This window comes from Styela clava, chromosome 8, assembly GCF_964204865.1.
Source record: "Styela clava chromosome 8, kaStyClav1.hap1.2, whole genome shotgun sequence".
Taxonomy (NCBI): domain Eukaryota; kingdom Metazoa; phylum Chordata; class Ascidiacea; order Stolidobranchia; family Styelidae; genus Styela; species Styela clava.
Window position 1 is genome coordinate 6,768,233 of NC_135257.1, and position 20,359 is coordinate 6,788,591.

The following is a 20,359-nucleotide window of genomic DNA, read 5'->3' on the forward strand; positions in this document are numbered from 1 at the left end:
CAACAGAAGGAAAATTCAATGACATAGCTACAGATGCAGGAAATTTCTGTGCAGATGAAGACAAAATTCTATTATTAGTTGATTCAAATGGAGACGGAAAAACAGATTTAGCTTGTGATGAGAAACAAAAGGATGTTATTATAAGATTAAACACTTATGAACCATGATGTGACTAATAAACAGATATTCTAATTCAATTCGCACTTATATAGTTTTTGTTTATCGAAGTGGTGATTCTCGAGCAGTAAGTATCATGGTTAAGGCGAGAATCCAGGCACAACGCAGTTTTGACATGAAATATTTTGAACTACGCCATGGTAGAAAAAAGAAAGTTGCTGAAACTTTAAACGACATTGACTTCAATTAAAGCAATGAATTACTTTGTTGATTAATTTGATTTTGAATTAATTTCATTTCGCATTAAAAAAGTGAATAACTTACTTCAAAGATAATTTCAACGTTTATTAATTCATTTTGATTTAATCATTCTTGCATCAGTTTCAAAGGAAGTACCGGTAGTTATCTGTGACTTGGTCATATTCGATGATGTGTGTATTATTAACATGTGAGGGTATTTCACAATCATTTGTAGTTGTGTTCCTGCTATTCTGTCTATATATTTAATTTAATATTTCCACCTAGTTCAGTTAAATCACTTTAGTTCTTCAGTATTGCATCGTCAAGCTGTTTTATAGGATTTATGCTAGAGGTATATTAAAGTATAGCTTATATTATAACAGCTGTCATAGTGCTTTATTTCAAAAAGTTGAGAGGAACAGTTGGTTCGTAATTTTGTCTGAGAGTAGAAATAAAGGCAGCGCTAGTCAACAAAATTCATTGATATGTCTTGAAATATGTTATTTAAAAATTCATTTTTTAAATTTAGATTTTATTGTCTAGAAATTTTATATTATGATAAATTTGTTTCACAATATCAATTGCTATCAAAATTCAATGTATCAATGTACTGATTTTTTTTATTTGCCAATTTTATTGCTCAGTCCGTTGAATAGTCTATGATTTGACCATTTTCAGCTGTATTTTATTTTGTTTTTCTACTTTTAGTCAATTTATTATTAGGGCACTACATAGAAAATTTGTCTTCGTTATGAAACGGATTATAATTTCTTGATATTGAAAAACGAATACACAGAGTTTTGAAAATCAAAGAAATGATTTGAGTCGCTATGGAGTGTTCATATCAATATATGGCTTCCTGAGGTGCCATGGTAAGACATTTCTTCAAATCAAATTTTTGCCTAAATTCTCCTCATTGAGTCATAGCAAATTCAATTTTTTATACTCTGTAATTGCTCTACTAACCGAGGTTAGAATTAGAACCTATAATCAAAATATAGTTATCATCATGTTTTTCCTCAAGGAGATATACAGGTTGTGCAACATAGTGAATATCGAGTAAATATTCAGGTGGCAAGACTATAAGGTGAAAAAAAAAAAATTCCCTATAAATGTAGTAAATCCTGTGTAGATATTCAGGTTGCAAGACTATTCAAGGTTGAAAATTTTCCTATAATATGTAAATATTTTACAGTTCATTGTCGTATTTATGAATGAACAAATATCAATTTGGTACAGTTTCGTTTGCTATATCTTGATATATTATTCATGAGATTTCTAACCTAAAAGCTTAATGAAATAACGTTGTCTATAATGTCTTTCAGACCATACTTAAGGGAGCAAGCTACTAGTATATATTCTATAACCCAGTTTCAAGCATATATTATTAAATTATTCTACAAAGAAACAATCGTGAATATTAGAGACAATGGAATCAGGTCAGCTCAAATAATTTTTCTATTTTGAGTGATGGTTTTATCTGTACAGATAATATTATAAATTCAATATTTCAAAATTTAAGATGTTGGATACAGAAAAGGCTTAATTCAATACATTTAAGATGTCTTTTGCATTATTTTGCAGGCCTAATGTTTTGAGTTTGTGTGATTATTAGAATTCTATTCACAATTTGCGCTCTCTAATCTATAGTCTTCTGGGTCTGGTTTGTGCCAGTTTGATAATATGATGATTTTAGTAGCAACATTATTTGCATAATTTCATGTGCTGTTATTTTGGACACGAAGTGAACCCATGGATCATTTTGCTGTGTGTTTGTGAAAAATCGCTTTTCTTCGCAACTATTGGTCCAATTGATTTCGATTTTTCAGTACTCAAAGATGAAGAGAGTCGTTGAAAATCTATTAATTTTGTTTGTTTGTAATTTTTCTTCAGCCGTACGGGGTCCTATATGGTATATACCAATACAAGTTTTTGCTAGTTTTTATCATTGATGAAAACATCTCCATGTGAGAGTAAATGCGATTTTTTCAACATTTGGGGCAATTTTACTGATATTGTGATGGCTATATTACCGGTAGTTATCTTTGAGTTATATTTAGCATTGACTGTTGTTGTTTTTATGAACATTTTTTAATTTTTTTCCGTTATCAGCGTCAAAGTCTTCATCCCCTGTGAAGTTGATAATTATTGGTGGAATCATTCTCTTTATTGTTATTGGAATCATTGCAGTTATAGCAATGCTGATGCAAGGTATGCAATTTAGAATACTTTTGTGTTCGAAAATTTAATTTTGAATTGATCTGTTGTATTGTTGAATCATGACTTTAATATGCTTTATTGAAGATATGCTCCATCGATCAACCTCAAACTTTTGTTTGCGGGTTTATAAAAAATTTGATTTAAAATTTATGTACATTTCGAAAAAATTTAATTTTTTGAGTTTGTAGATTAAAGTTAAAATGGCATCAAATTACGGTCCTAAAATATAAATACATTGTTCAATTTTTGGATAGGTACATTTATATACAATGGTTAGCTATATGAATGAAAGACATATAAACCGAATTTTATACAGATGAAGGTGAATCAGAAAGGAAAGCATTTCAAGATGCGACTTGTAATGTGGAAGACCCCTCGCCGATTGAAATAAATATGTGTTCAAGTACGTTAATGAAAAATGCGACACTGTATTTTTCTGCGACAATTTTGGTACCGTATTTTATTAGTTTAATACATGGCCAGGTGATGTCATTTGATATTTTTAACACTTATGTTGCACAACTTTGAAGTAGTAGCTGAAGTAAAAATAGAATACTGTAGTAGCCTTCTTAGTATATTTAAATGCCTTTCGATTTTCTTTTCGAAAAATAACATGAGGGCTTATTTAAGGGGCATGTCTTATTTTTATTTATCAAGAACAAAGTTACTAAGTAGAGAATTACAGAATTTTCAAATATACAAAATGTGAAAACCGATATCCTTTCACTTATGAATAACACGTTTTCCTTTTTTACACGTTTTAGTTTAATCATTTAAACATGATAAGAGAGACTTCTTGCTATCGACTAGGTCAAAAAAACTTTCACGCTATCAACTAGATTTTATTTTAAGGAGAGGGCTTATATTAAAATCTTTTTTAAAACTCAGGCTAGGTCTTATTTTCGAGGAAACTCAGTATCCCCCCACTCTACAGAATTATCGAGTTGCGAGCACTGGGTTATGTAAACGAAGGTTCTGGGGTTGGACTGTGCTTCGCAATATTTTACATGAGTGCATTCCATATTTTCTAACCTTTTATATGGTTATCTGCCGTTTTCCTTCCCAAATAAATATGTGTGTTAAATTTCTTTCCCTCTTAATTTTATATGCTTTTTTACTGGATGGAATAATTTTGACTCACACAAACTCTCAGCACTGGCAGGATGCGACAACTGTTTAATCTTTTTTTTTTTTAAATTTTAGTGGTTACTCACTGTACATTCGATAATAAAATATGTGAATTTGAATGTCCATTTGATTACCGAAAAGATGATAATGGTTGTCAGACGAATTGTGAATGCGCAGAGAATGGCCAATATCAAGGGGACATACGATATGATATATCTCAAATTAATAGCATGGCCAAGGTGATTGATATTCTGTTTTCGATGTTATTTTTACAATCTAATTAGATTTTAAACACGTATTTGTTTGTATGGTTCACATAAAGATATATATAAAGTGATATATACCTTGTTTTCAATATTATATTCATACGGAGATCTTCAAATGTGTACTTACTGATTTAATCCATGGTAGAATACTAAGGGGGGAGGACAAGGGCATAACTATGGGGCAGGTGCAAACTGACATAAAGTAATATTGGGTTTAGGAATTCTTTGACACACTGTTTAAACCCAAGCGCTGGGTAAAGTTCACAAAAATATAATATCAAGCAAAGTCACACATTTGCTCAAATACTTTTAGAAATGAGAGCAGAATGTTACAGCATATGACGAAGGCATAAAACATTACATGCTAGTTGGCGTGTTCTAAATTTTGTAGTACTAGGAACTACAGGCAGCACAAAATTCAATGGGAGTAAACACTGTTCTGGACTATTTACTAAAACTTGGTGCTTTTTGTCAATAATTACGACATTTACATAATTCAAAATTTTCCGACGTAACTGAAAATAAGTTTCTGTAAATTATGTGCAAGCTTACTCCAAATATTTTGAATTGAATTATGTATTAAAGTAATAAATCCTTAATGATAGTATTATATCAAGGCATAGTCATGTCTTGACTGGAATTCTTGAGTTGCGCCAATAATTATATTTCATTTCTTTTAAATATTGTACATTTTCATTCGATCAAAATTATGATCATTGCAAACATCGTTTGAATGTAATAGGGGATTTTCTATATAGCAATAGTTTCAAATTTGGTCAACAAAATTCTCTTGAAATTTTAATCGTATATAATAAAATCAATTTCAGGAATATGGATATTTGGATGAAAAAGAAGATTTTGACTTGTTTTATGGCTCAGTAACTACTTCTACTCATCTTTGGACTGACGATGTTGTGGATGGAATAAACAGAATACCATATACTTTGCATGATAATATAAAAGCGAGTGTGTATCTATGTGTATAATAGTGAAACAAGTTATACAAGCTATTACTGATTGATGTTCTGGAAGAAATGTAGACCAGACAATTAAAGCAGTATAAGTTTGTATTTGCAAAGTTTGTTTCAGATCAAATTTCGAAACAATCATACAGCTATGTATCCCCACGTTTTTGTGTGACATTTCTGTAGCGGCCCTAGTTTATTCGACAAAATAAAAAAATAATATTTATATGAGAGATATGGTGTATTGCTTGTAATCTTTGTGTATGCGAGTGGAGCATTTTATCTCAAAAGCAAAACAAAGCAAACTAATACAGTGTTAGCTTTTAATCCAATATTTATAAAATAAACTATTTTGGGTTTCTTTGCTTGGTATATTTTTAGGTCGAAGAAAAATGCAAATTATCGAAGAAACTTTCGAATATTTTACAAAAATGCTTTGCATCGAATTCGTACCTCGCACCACTGAAAAAGATTATGCTCTTATTGTATCTGGTGAAGGATGCACGTAAGTTGAAGAGACATTTAGATTTTGAATATATTAGTTATATTTTAGAAAGGTGGGATTTTAAACCATGTTATGTTTTTAGCATATTTATTCGAGATGTCCTTATCATAAGAGATTTCTATTATTAAAGTTTCCAATTTATAAAATGACATACACTTAGAATAGTTACCTTCACTCTTTGCTACAGCATTCTTGTATTATATGCATACAGATCCACCGACGCGAAAACATACAAGAAGTGCAAGTAGTTAGTCCCGCAGAAATTCAGTCAATAGCACTTTTAACCCCATCATTAGATGACTTTTAGAATATAATCACAATTTGTAACAACTATATTCGTAGAATAGATGTTCCCTGATCTTCCATTTTCTATTTTGTTTAAAATAAAATATCGGGGCTCCCGAAGTATGCGAACCAAGATGGCGGACATCGGAATGTAATATGTGTACAAGGTTAGGGTTAGGCCATAATTTTAGGTATAAATACTACGGGAGACTCTTGGCTAGTCTTCGAACTGATAATAGGACTGAAATAGGGAAAATTGGAAAAAAATTATCTCCTAACCCTAACCTGTTACCCATGTTACGTTCCGATGTCCGCCATCTTGGTTCGCATACTTCGGGAGCACCAAAATATCTCATATTATGCTATCCCATTTGAAGCCGAACATTTGTACAATGCATGATTTAAAACAGGGGTCGGCAACCTTTTGTCGCTCGCGGGCCAAAGATAAAGGTTGCAAGTCATCGGCTGGCTGCACATATTTTCAAAAAGTTAAGAATCGAATGGATGACCGATGAATCACATTTTATCACACAGATCGAAAGTTAAATTTTAAACAGCGCACGAAGACTGACCTAAATGCGCCATTTAACCATCAACTTTTCTGCGTTTTGTTGCCATTTGTCTAAATTATAATTAAATTATAGGCTCATTAAACGAGTAATTGGGAATTATATACTTGTTACGTTATAATATAATTTAGTCTAACGTAAATTCTTTTGCGTAGAGAATATAATCGACAAAACAGCTATAATTTGTTACTATAATTTAGTGAAGCGTCGCGGGCCGGATTATATTGCTCCGAGCCGTAGGTTACTGACCCCTGATTTGAAGGCATGCATTAGATTGGGAATAGCTGATGAAGATTGCCAATTGTTAATAGCAATACACAAACATTTGAAGATAAATTACCATGTGTATATTTTAGCAAATATTAGTTTTCATCTTTTTTAGTTCATTTCTTGGAAATGCGAAGAATGGTGAACAGAAAGTTTCACTCGATGATGGTTGTGATTATTTTGTAATTGCTCTACATGAGTTTCAACATTTGTTGGGATGGGCGCATGAGCACACTCGTGCTGACAGAGATGGGTATATTGAAATTTTCAAAGAAAATATCCTTGAAGGTAAATGGTAATGAAAAGAATGATTCAATTATATAATACGAGTTTATCAATTAATTTTTTCTGATACAGTGGGAACTCTACCTTTGTCCCGGAAGCCCTTTCGTATGTTGAAAATTGTGTAAGTAGGGACGCATTTTACTTGTTAAAATGCTCTAAACTAGCGGTTCCCAAACTATGGGTCGCGACCCACTGGGGGTCGTGAAAAGATGTAGAAAACTTTGATTAATTATACTGGTTATTAGGTTCGGTGGCGACTCGAATACGTAAATCTTTAAAAAAACAAAAGAAATTTGATTGAATTCAAAATCTTATCTGTCAAAGTTTCCTTTTTACGATCTTCTCAAAGGAACAAAAATTTGCTACACAAAGAATGAACATGTGGCTTTTTTACGCAGAGCAGTTTTGTACACTGTACAGCACTTCTTACTGTGTTGCCCCGAAATTTAGACAGGATTTAGTTTTATTTTCTTCTAAAGAATAACACTATGGTTTTTTGGAAGAGGTCTTTTGAGTTCATTTATCAAAAATAAAATTACATTGTAGAAAATCACGAGGTTTTTTAATAAACATTATGTAAAAACCGACATCCACTGTTTTTAATTCCTTACAAAAATCCAGTGGCAAATATCATAGTTGTGATTGTGACATCTAGGGCTGTCCAACCGAACCGAATATTCGAAATCGAATCAAATTCGAAGCGTTTTTCGTCCAATTTACGAATTGCTAAAATTCGGTACATAATGCGTATCACGACCACCTTTGCCCCGCGTTTTTCACCGGGCAAGCAAACACATGTTTCTATCGCTTTCTTTGCTGTAAAAAGGTCTCTCCTATTGCCCGGTGACATGTAATTATCCATTTCATGCATGGTCATAAATGAAAAGTTATCGGTTACAATGATTTAAAGATGACGTTATTTGAGAGAACACAAAAGGAGAAAAAGGCAAATTTTGTGTCAGCAAAAACGCCAGTTCTATAAATAGAATCGATTTGTAGCTGTTCAGTCAGTAATCATAGGAACATGGTAGTATGGTACAGGACTGAAACACGTTTTGGAGGTCCAATACCTTTTTCCAATAGAATTTGTAATTTCTTCTAATGACAATGGTTCGTTCCATCCACTGAACTACAGGCATTGAAAGTGTGCAATTTCCAACTCTTAAAACTTGATAGTTTTCGAAACCCTAATTTTTTGACCAGTTCAAGGAGGCTTGTGATCTCCTTTTATACCTCTGGAACTTTTATGACATAGTTATGCAACATATTTGCAATAATTTAGATATAACTGCACATACGTTATCACAATATTGAAGATGAAGTTTTTATTGTACATTAGAGACAAATTTAGGATTGCGCAATAATATTCGATTATTCGGTTCGATTCGAATATTCGATTTTGGACAGCCCTAGTAACATCACACAATCTTGAATAGTGGTGTGATTTTCATCTTACCTCAGGTCATTGAATCTTTCCTCTTCTACACATTTTAAATTTCATTCAAGGGTGGGGTTTAAATAAAATTATTTTAAAAATTCAAATTAGGTCTCATTTTCAGGCCATGTCTTACTTTCGAGAAAACACGGTAGTTTTACGATGATTAGCCAGCCATTGCTGTGTTCTGTGTTATGTCCTAAAAAGTTAAATGGGTCGCCATAAGCTGTGGTAATAAATAGTGGGTCGCAACCCTAAAAAATTTGAGAACCACTACTCTAAGCTGTTCCAAGCCCCCACAAAACTCAGGCATAATATTTTTATAAATTATAATAATGATATAACATACCCGCGGGAAAGAAACGGGCCAATGAGATGGCAGATAGTCACTGGGTGTCTGGCAGGGCAGCTACCACGGGCTTGAATTTTTATTTTGCTCACAGAACTATTTGATGATTCACAAAAATGCAAATGTTATTACGCGATGATTGTCATAATCAAATGAATGAACCTGATTCCCAAATCTCCATCCGCTAATGATGGAGAATTAAGACTAGTAATCACGTTTTATTCTTCAAGTCGGCGCTGATTTAAATATTTCATGTTGGCTGTTATGATTTTATTTTTGATTTCAAATTAAAACCTAAACCTAACTGAACGCTATTGTTATTAACGGCGCCGGGTTAACGATAAAATCTGCGATATATACTAAATAAGTTTTGAGATCAATAAAAAACAATTAAATACGACAATTTGTTTTTAGACTATTGCCGAGAGAGCACAAACTATCTCGACTAAATTAAAAAATATACGATAACAATTGTAAAATATTTTCTATCTAAAACATCCTCGACGTGTTAAAAGCACTTCAAGTCGGCACTAAATAAAATCCTTTCATGCCTCTAATTTATTTTTGTGCCGCACACGGCTGCCTTCGATTACGATGAAAATGAAATAATTTGTAGAATGTTTTAAATCAAAACGCGAATGGCATGCTAGTATATGTGCACCATATTCGGTATTCCTATAAACATGAAAAACAATATTCGAATATTAAATTTGAATTGGACATACCTGCTTCAAATACTGCATTAAATTAACCTAAAATATACAAATATCACTGGACACGTTTTTTGTTTTTGGTTTTCGGCCTTTCGTATGTGGAAAATCTTACGTTAGTCGAAGCAATATTTTGGAAGCAAGTTGGATTTTTTGTATCCAGAGCCTTTCGTAGGTAGAGTTTCTACTGTATTGCAATTCTGCACAAAAATGACTACACAAAAGTGTAAGAGAAGTTATGATTTTTTTATCGTTAGCTGTTCTGAGATCGTAACATAAAATAATAATATAATTTCAGACTATCAGTTGTTTTCAAGTCGCTCAATCGACAAAGCGAGGAAAAAATTTAGTTCATGTTACAGTAACACAAAATGAAATGAGTTTAATCATTCATAAATACCAATCTTTTTGTCGAGTGAAATTATTGTATGTTAGAAATGCCAAAGTGATTAAGCAGACATTTATTTAGGCATGTTAAATGTAATTCTCTTTTGCATGCAAACAATATCAAGCTCGCTATGTTCAGAGCTGGTAAACCTGCCATTAAACTACATTAAAAGGTTTTTGTTGGATAAGACAAAGGAAGTTTTTTTCAATCTTTAGCCTTGGTGATATGCATGTGTAAATAACATTCCACAGAAAAACATTTCAAACTCTGTGGTATGTTGGACTACATGCTTATGTTAGATTTATTTTAGTTACTACAGAACAAAATATCTTATATTCTATTTAATATATGTTATGACAAAATATGATAATAATTCATTTGTTAATTCAGGAATGTATGCAAATAATTTTATGAAGAAAGTAAAGGATGATGTTTTAATTGCAAATACCATGTATGATTTAAAGTCTCGAGTGCAATATGGTAGTAGTTCGCTTGCAAAAGGAAGAGGACTCGATACATTTCTTATTCGTGGAACGCATGAAAGAGTTTTAAGGGATAACCACTCTCCTTATTCAGAATCTGATTTATTTGAAATACGTAATGCTTACAATTGCCTGAAGCCAGTATCTGATGGTGAGCATTACATTATATTTGTTTTGTGATTAGAAACTGTGTGTGTGAATTAATTTATTACTCTTAGGTGAGTGAACATGTACCACCTCGTTTGGGAAACTTTCCAACCTAAGTTTTGTATTCTATAAACCTTAGGATTCTTTAATCAGTTTTCGTTTATTTGTTTTTTTAACAATTGTTTTATCGTCTGTTATGCTGATTATGGAGTCGAAATATACCTCACCCACAATTATTCAAATGCTTCCAGTTACTCTGCTTGAAATGCTCTATTCATGATTTATATAGTAAGTTGGTCGATGCAATACAAATTTCCCACTTTTTCTGCGACTTTGCTAGGTATAATGTGAAAATGTTATATTTGAAGAGATAATCATATACCGGTATGTGTTAGCATGATGCTCCTTGATCACGAAATAAATGACACTTTGTCTGTTTGTCTTCTTAAATTGTTGAGATGTGCAATGAAATCCACATTCTTCTTAAATTAAATTAAAAAAATTTCACGGAGAACTGAAATATTAATTATTTCACATAGAATATGGTTTAAAGCACTTTGTATTAATTAGTCCTGACACATTATGCAATCCTTTATTAATTTCATATTTGTTGATTCGTGATACAGCATCCTGGTCTGAGTGGGGAGAATGGAGTGCATGTGATGCAACTTGTGGCAAGGGTGAATTGTATCGATACAGAAAATGTGAAAACAAAAATAAAGAGCTTGTTATAGAGTGCCCAGGTATGTGATAATAATCTTGTATCGGTATGGGATTTTTTTACCAGGGAAATATTTAAGTTCACGCAAATATTTTTAATTCTGCTTGTACTGCATAACATGTTGAAAAAAATGAATTCATACACGCATAAACTCTGTATTTCACAAATGATATTTAAATTACAACTATCATCAAAATTGTCATTATAGATATCTTTTTTACATTCATTTTGGAAGCTAGGATAAAAAATGGGACATCATAGTATCTCTCTCTTTTTTCAAGTAGTTACCAGTACTAGTTGTATATGGGATTACTGAATACCTAGTTGACTGTTTTAGATCAGGGGTGGGCAAGGTTTTTGGAGCAGATGCCGGAAATTTTGCCCTCTTAGACTGGCGGACCATGTAATACAAGTGACGTACACGACAAGCCCAAAAGGCGCAAGAAAGAGGTGTGCAAAGCACATTGTTTAATTGAGTTAGGACGCTCTATATCAGGGATGGGAAAGGTTTTTTGACCAGAGGCCAAAAATTTTGCCTGCTCAGACTGACAGGCCATGTGACTTGAGTGAGGCACACGACAAGCACACAAGGCAAAAGAAAGAGATGTTAAAAGTACACTGCCGAATCGAGTGAGCGAGAAAATGTAAAGTTTTGTTAACATTCCTTATCATGATAGTCTGTGGCAACCTAAAATACAACTTACACAGACTACGATCATAATCTAACCAGCCTATTGTAGGACAAGATTGAATCACCAAACAGACCAGATTTGCTCGCTGACTGTATCCAACCACACTCTGTAATGTGGTCCGACACATCATTCTTGAAAGTTACCGATCGCTCTACTCTCACCGCACTGTCAGTGCGAGCTGGGAAAATAAACAATTGTCTTAGTGAACAAACAATTGCGTTATAACGTGTGTTAAATAAACAAACAATATAAGGTCAAAGCAAAGAGCGTTGTAAACATTCCCCACTACTGTTATCAGTTATATTCAGATTCTAAATATAAATAGATTTTGCAAATTAGATTTTATATTAAGTTTTATTAACCATGGAATATCCCAAGAAACGTAAAGTTGACAGAGAGTGTCCAGCATTTAACAATGATTAGATACCGAAGTATTTTTTGTACTAATCCGGCCCGCCGAAGACTTCATTTTCCCACATCTGGCCCGCCGACTAGAGAAGTTGTCCACCCCTGCTGTAGATTCTAGCCCAGTCATAAGTTGACTGACATATCATATATGGTAGAAAATTATCTTTTGTTTGAACTACTAATTTGTTTTTTTTCACTGGGCAGGTGGATATTTTGAAAAACAGGATTGTTCTGAGGGTGGAGAATGTCCCTATTCTTGGTTGCCTTGGGAGGGATGGAGTCATTGTTATGAAAAGTGTGGACCAGAAATACGTGGAAAGTATTGAAGATTTTATATTTATCCTGGATAGAAAAAAGAGATAAGATGACTTAATTATATGTTGAACCAAAGCCACACATTGGGTTACCAGTTCAGTTCTGTTTTGGTCTTTAAGATGCATGCATTAACCAGTGGTTATGGGATTCCAAATAGGATATCTACCCTCTTACTTTTAATTGTCACATGATCCAAACTCGTGCAGCCAAGGTTACGCTGCAATTTATTTCATTCTGCTTCGTTCAATTATCTGGTATCTGCCAATAGCTGGGGCAAACTGAGCCTGCCACAAGAAGTAAATCAATAATGAACTGTGGCATTATTTTTGCACAAAAACCTTACTGATATGGTTCTCGGCCCCATTATAGTTTAGAAGCTGTTGTAAGGTTAGCTAGCATTTAGAAAATAGCCCTTTTACCACTGGAGTGAAAATGATTAACTTCATCCACAAGCTTCAACATGTAGTGCTCTTGTGTTGGATTAGTCAGAATATTACTCTTAAGAATTTATATTCACTTTAAAGGCCAAATCATGCAGTTTCTGATTTTCTGGTACTTTTCAACCCCATTATTCTTTTGGTGCTTTCCAGTATTTATCACGACCTTTTCTCAGTGTGAGATATTGGCTAATATTTAATTGCAATGGACCTTTTAAGTTTCAGGAAATGTACTGGGGCTGAAGAATGCCTTGGAAAATCCTTTATAGTGGAGGATTGTGGACATCCACCTTGTGGTAAGAAAGCCTAATATATTCTGTTGGTCGATATATGGTTATTGTTCAATGAAATCTTCATTGTGGAAACAATAATGTTGGATTTCTCAATAATGCATGATGGCTCATATGACTTATTGATCAATGGCTGGTTATACTATCCGCCACCAACCATACCCATTTATGTACCGGTATCAACAATGTATTTGGATAGTTGAGTATCCATCCTAGAGTGTTCGAGGTTTGCCCGATATCTTGGTTGGGATGGCATATGGAAATAATAATCTCCAATGCAAATTTGTAGCTTCAATGTCCTGGGTTTGAACACTTTATTCAGGGTGCAAAAAATGAGTAGTATGCGTCACACTTTTCAGTTTATACAAAATTTAACTTTTCACATCTTTCCAAATGATTGTAAAGATCATTGTTCGTAGCAATGATATTAAATACTTCATAGATGGTATATACAAATAAAAGAGTTGTGGCTTTTGTCAGAGAACCATTTACAAGTTATTTGCATGAAATTAAAGTTGATGTTTATGAGCAAAAAAATAAGAAAATGCGGTATTCCTGTTTACTTTTTGTTGTTGGCCTGTTTCGGTATACAGTGATACCTTGGTAGTCGACCGACTCGAACAACTCGGGAGTTGGACACAAATTTCTAGTTAAAAATGCTGCGGTATTGGAGCGAAAATCCAGCGCCCGAACTCCCGAGTGCACCACCAAGTGAGAACTGTGCATCAGAGCTGCCATTCAACAAAAGAGATGCTCAAATATGTGGAAGCGAAGGCCATAACGAAGTAGTACAGTTATGCAATCTGTCAAGGTAGACTACTTGTACAGCAGTCTTTTTGACTAACATGAAAGCAGAATCGCAACAAAGTGCGCAATTTTGATGACGTAGTCGCACACGAAAAACGAATTTCATAGAACCCTCAGAAATTTGCTCAATCAATTAAAAAATCACCATTGTTTTGTATTGCAAAAAAAGTTTCGGTACTCTAACAAATCAGTAGTCGAACACCAATCCAGAACGAATTATTTTCGACTACCGACTTATCACTGTAATTTATGAACAAAATTTAACTTGATTTGAAGTATACCACTAATCCATCACTGAAACTCACTCAGGTGCCTTGGGATAGTGGAATTCAGTTTACATTTTGAGATCTTAGTTTTAAACCATTAAACTTGAAAGCATTAAATTTTCCTACTCAAATATTTTTTACTGCAAGATGAGTCAGGTAAGCCTGCAGGAGGAAGCACAAATGTTGGTGGTGACAGTACTGGTAATGATGGTGGGATTACTGAATCTAGTTGGGGAGAATGGTCGGCTTGTTCTGCTTCATGTGATGGAGAAAGAAAAAGGTTTGTGATATAAATCTTGATGATAAAATACAAAATAATTTTTTAATAAATAAATATTTTTCAAATTACCCCTATAAATTGTGAAATTCATTGTGTTTGGCATATAATTGGATTCCAGTTTAATTTAGTAATAAAATGTGATGTATTTGGTATATCAGTGTTTTCTTTATGCTTATTTATGGTTTCTAATATCAATATACATCAAAATGTTGACCTTGCACTTCAGAGCAGTGTCTTAACCTAGAAGTCCAAGCTCATGTAGTGTTTTGAAGGTCGGCTTGTGGGATATTGTTCCAAATCAACCTATACCTATACGCATTTTATTTGCGATCTCATCTAACATTCAAATTTTCTGCTTTTCTTGCGACCACCCTGTATGATCAAATTGGGAATTCAGTACACATACCGGTAATTTGTTTTTTTATGAAAATATTAAGAGTTCAATTATATTATGTAAGAACCCCATTGTTTTATTTTATGTGCAATTTGATATTGATCTAATGTTGAAACTGACCAGGTTTGTTATGTCATTCTCCATTGTGTATTAATACAAGTTATTACAATTCAGAGAGAAATCATGTGGGAATTCATTATGTTCGGGTTCAAATTCTGAAAGAGAAGTTTGTAATACAGGAATATGTTACGAAGGTATTATAAATGCATCATATTGGCCATCTTCAGTGAAGGCCTTTCAAATGCTGATTTGATCTATTCAACCATACTTACCCCCACCCAACCTACCAATATTTGATAATAAAATATTCTTTGAGCAAGGCTGATTATTTGTTTGTTGTATCTGATTTTTAGTCCCAACATTTTTTCTAGTCCTAAACTCTCACTTGAAATTAATGTATTTTTTTTGCATTTTTAATATGCAGGAGATGTCCTTGGTGAATGGGGAGAATGGGGTTCTTGTACTGCAGAGTGCAATCAGGTAAAGTCTATTCAATATTTTTAAACAAATTCATGTATGTATATAAAATGTCTTTCAAATTTTGTGAAAATCTGTGAGCCGTATCAATTGCATTTCTAGAAACGCAAGCGAAGATGTCATGGTGTGGACAGAAAACCTGTTGATAAATGTGGGGCAAATGCTCCTGAATTTGAATTTGAAGAGAAATTATGTGACTCGTATAATTGTCGAAATCAAGGGGGTCAGTGGGGAGAATGGTCAACTTGTTCTGCTAGTTGTGAGGGAACGAGAATGAGGTTATTTGTTGTTTCTTTTGAATTTTTGAAGTGATGTATTTGTGAGTGCCGTACATTTCTAAACTATAAACTTGCGGAGAACTTACTATTGTGTCAATATTTTCTGTCTATTGATAATGTATCGTTTTCCATTAGAAATAAGATGTGCAATGGCAGGGTGTGTCCTGGTGAAAGTCCGGAAGGAGAAATGTGTAATGTGGGAGCATGTGAAGGTAATGCGCTATTTTACTCTTGTAAATTTTGAACCTATGCGTTTGAATATACAGTTGATATTGAGTGTTATCAATATGCAGTTGTTATGACAAGAATGTCAATATTTTGAAAAAAAATTACTTTCCAACACAATTTCATGAAAACATGGGAATATAATATGATAATCTAATTTGAGATAAAGTTATGTAATTTACGGTATGTATTGTAATTAAATTGATCAAAACTCTTAATTTTCAGATACCCTTGGTATATGGAGCACCTGGTCATCATGTAGCCATTTATGTTCTCAGGTGTGCATTATTCTTTGTTTGTGTGTGGTATTATGGTATTTTATATTCTGAGATATATTGAACCCTGCACTCACTATTCGGGGATGAATGGTTTAAAAACAGTGTAACGATAGAATTTTTTGGGCAGGGATAGTTAAAAAATTTATTTTCCCTATTTATATATTTTTTGAAATTACTGGAGTATGAATGAAATTTTGGTAAAAAGAATTTTACTTTATTTTGATAACGGTATTTTGGGTTTGGCATAGTCGTGCCAAACATTGTTAGCATTGGAAAGCAGAAATTTTGGATCTTAGCTGTGGTTAGTCTATTATCCAACCCAAGTCCACCATATAACCCTGAATGACCAATTGGAATCGATTTGATTATCAATAATAAGGATTGATTTATCATTAAGGAAAGGAAACGCAAATGTAGAGACTTGAACAATGAAGTTAGTACCTTGTGCGGTTATAATGCTCAAGAATATGAATATGACAAAAGATCTTGCAATACTGAAAATTGTGAATCAGAATCATCTTCTTCCATTGGAGAATGGGGATTTTGGTCAAGTTGTTCGAGATCATGTGATGGGACCAGGACCAGGTATACGCAAGCATAATATTCTTGCCCAATTCTGTATTTATTCAGAATTAACAGTAATTTAAACTAGTTTTCTCACAACAATATATTTGTTTGTCCTCACACTAAACGTCTCGGCGGCCTGGCGTATCATGCTAAACATTATGAATACGCTCGCTATCGCACCTCTGATTACCCTGTGTGGGTTCGCAGGCTCGAATCCCATGCAAGGATCCTATGTGCGAGAGGATTGCTGGACTTCTCGACATGGACTGGTAACCGCATGAGAGGCCGTGGATCGCCATATGACTATACCGTCTTATCGACTTTCCTTTCTCCTAGGATAAATATGTTGATGATTCCTGAACAAATAGCCTAAGCTCACAATGCATTTTTTCACTTTCGCATTTTGTTGGTTTTATTTCTTTATTTAGGAAACAAAAATGTCAACAGTCATTTTGTCCAAACCAAAAGGAACAAAGTGAACAATGCAATGTTGGTGTATGTACTGGTGAGGATAATGGTGATGGAACTGACGAAAGTGGGTTCACTATTTTTGTTTTTTACGTCTTATTACAGATGAAAGATGAGAGTGTCTAATAGGACATTAATTCAATTTAAGATTTTGATTTTCAGGAAATTATTGTATTAGACAGTGTTGTTTTCATTTTTAACCAAATATTTAAGTCAGAGCCGATATTGCTAAGACCGAATAATATTGAGAGTGGGAAACTGAGCTTTTTTTGTCTGATGTCAAATCTTCAAAGTGACAAATTTCTGAAATAAAATATAATAAATTATTCCTAAATTACAGAATTATCTATATTGAACATAATCACATTCAAATATATTTGAAAATTTGATTTGTTCCGTTACCCCCGTTTCTAGAAAAGTGAGTTGCAATTTTTAATAGCGCAGTTGTAGTTTATATTTGAATAGAAACTATAACCGAAAGGCTTGCATGTGATAAAGCGTTTGGATTCCAATTTTGTTTTCATTGTATGTGGACGCTGAATTAGGATTCGAATATTTTTAATATGTAGCTGGAGACTGAAAAGATGATATGTGTGTTAATAAATTTGTGCATTAATAATTTATCATTTTTAGTATAGAACCCTCGAGTTCACATTGGACTAGATCTCTACCTCATCTTGCAATTACACAATTAAACTAACGAAAACAAGAAATAAAAACAAGTAAATAGTTAATGTCTTAGGAGTAGTAATAATAATAAGATTTAAATTTCACAGATAACAGCATCTTTGAAATGAGAGAATTGAAAATATCAAATACTTTATGTGGATCATCATCTAATATCAAATGGTACTTTGGTGATTTCAATGGTGATAGACGAACTGATGCGTTATGTATCACTTCGGGTGGTAGCCTGTAAGTACTTTGTTTCATTTTTAATGATTTTCTTCTTAGTACATTATATCTTCGCATATATGCCGTTATGCGCGTATAAGGTGGCAATTTAGTTTGGCGACTTTGGGTTTCAAACTTGGCTTATATGCGAGTTTATGTGGGAATTAATATTACTTTCGTTTGAAATATTAACCCAAAGTAGTCTAGGTTGGTATCTCAGGTTATGAATGTTAGATTCAAATCTTATTCTCACTAAATTTATTAGGAAATGCTGCACAAGAAAAATACCTTTTCAAATACTATTGACTATTTGTAAAGATATTTTTATTAAGTAAATGCTTGGGATAACTTATTAAAAACCTGTCATCAATTCCGTTGAATTAGTAAAATTTGTGCTACTGAAGATAAATGTTTAGATCTTTTTCATTCATTCATTTCAGTTCTCTCGGGCATGCAAATACAGTTGGAAATGTCGAAAAACTACATTGGAAAGGAACAGCAAGATCTTGTTCCGGAGAAAATATTTACATCGCTGATTTTAATGGAGATGGTAAAGATGACGTACTGTGCAAGGATGAAATGAAAAGGTAAGAATTTAATTACATATATATTGTCAAGTTCATCTTGTTTTGAATTCAATAAGTCGTCAGCAGAAAGATGGAATCTGTTCCTTTTTGTTTTCGTCGCAGATTTTGACAGAATAAGATCCTGCTCTGATTTCTAGTAGGCTTATTCATAAAATGACGATAACTTCAAGATCATCTCTTCTGATTTAGACTTTGGAGGATGTTTTTGTTTTAAACAAATAGGAAATAATATCACACTAGAGGTTCAAATACTAATCTAAAATGAACATTCTGTTCTTGTTTTCAGGAGGCTTGTTTTGTTATATGCGAATAGTGTAGGAGTATTAAGTGAAAAAGAAGTTGATGCAGGAAATTTTTGCACTGATCCTTCTGATAATCTGGTTCTTATCAATATGCCAAACTCAAAAACTATGGATCTTCTTTGTCACTTCGAAGATAAACATATCGAAGTTCGATCGAATATTGGAGGTTGATTAGACATTTGAAAATGATGGACTCATTCATAGAAGTGTCATATTTACATACTCGAATTCTCTTTACAAGGCCTTTTCATTTATGGGAGTGTGAATTAGGTATGGTCAGGTGTTTTTCCATACGATCCATACCGTAGGTATTTTCACAAGAGGATTTCAATTTTGAACATTTTCAAATTTTTTTGAGCATTTACCTTGAAATATACATAGGAGACACAATTTTGAAAATCAAATGTTTGATATCTGCGATTACCATACTTCTATATGTATCCATGACTCTAGTTTTGAATAACAGTTCATATGAGTGCACTTTGTCCTGATATTCATGTGAAGCCTACTCATTTATAATATATAAAAGGGATTTTGTAACCATTTGCTGTTATTTTTTCTCATGGTATTGCGGTATGAAATATTGTTTATTATTTCTGAATGTCTTCATTTGTTCAATACTTAAACGTTAAGGTTTATGCTTTATTTGTTTGATTTGGCATGTATTACTATCCTATTTATTTTACAATGTATACTGTTTATATTTCAAGCTTGTGCATTGATTTGACTTCTTTTATGTATTACTCGATGCTTTGTTGGTATACCTATTCAAATTTGCTAGTGAATTGGTCAGTCTATTTTTGATGGTATTTTTGTTATTTACTGTAGGTCTTTTGATCAATTTTCAGCTCACAGTTTCAGCTTGTTTTTCTTCAAAACTAATGTGCCGATCATTTTCAGATTTTCAGTGCTTGAAAATGACAGAAGTCGCGACAAAGCTAATTTTTTATTTGGAAATGACCTTAGAATCCGGTTGAAGTTGGTAATTCGCCTCAAAAATTTTTCTGCTTCAGTTTAATTAAATGAGGGTACATTTCATTCTGTATTGCTCTACTACCCTTGTACTGCTTGTTTACAGATCTTTTCTTGCAAACTTGATTGTTTCGTGTGTTAATGTTCCGGAACGATGCACGGCATCTATTACTATGTATTTGAACAACGCCCTCTTGTGGTGGTTATTCAAAAAAAATTGGGTGCTTCTGAAGTATGCGCATCAAGATGTCGCATAGCCTAAACCCCAGCCTGGTACACAACC

At 33.2% G+C, this 20,359-nt stretch overlaps 1 protein-coding gene across 1 annotated transcript; it reads left to right on the forward strand.

Moving 5' to 3' along the window:
* Positions 1 to 1,066: 1,066 nt before the first annotated feature.
* LOC120345409 (uncharacterized) lies at positions 1,067 to 20,274 on the forward strand. Its single transcript, XM_078115140.1, has 23 exons — positions 1,067 to 1,229; positions 1,683 to 1,796; positions 2,470 to 2,568; positions 2,894 to 2,980; positions 3,781 to 3,944; positions 4,799 to 4,937; positions 5,318 to 5,441; positions 6,678 to 6,850; positions 10,120 to 10,362; positions 10,985 to 11,101; positions 12,384 to 12,498; positions 13,151 to 13,227; positions 14,442 to 14,574; positions 15,143 to 15,222; positions 15,453 to 15,508; positions 15,608 to 15,783; positions 15,919 to 15,995; positions 16,234 to 16,286; positions 16,684 to 16,871; positions 17,282 to 17,388; positions 18,098 to 18,236; positions 18,656 to 18,802; positions 19,089 to 20,274. The coding sequence occupies exons 2-23, from the start codon at positions 1,787 to 1,789 to the stop codon at positions 19,273 to 19,275; spliced, it is 2,691 nt and encodes an 896-aa protein (XP_077971266.1). The 5' UTR covers positions 1,067 to 1,229; positions 1,683 to 1,786; the 3' UTR covers positions 19,276 to 20,274.
* The last annotated feature ends 85 nt before the right edge of the window (positions 20,275 to 20,359 follow it).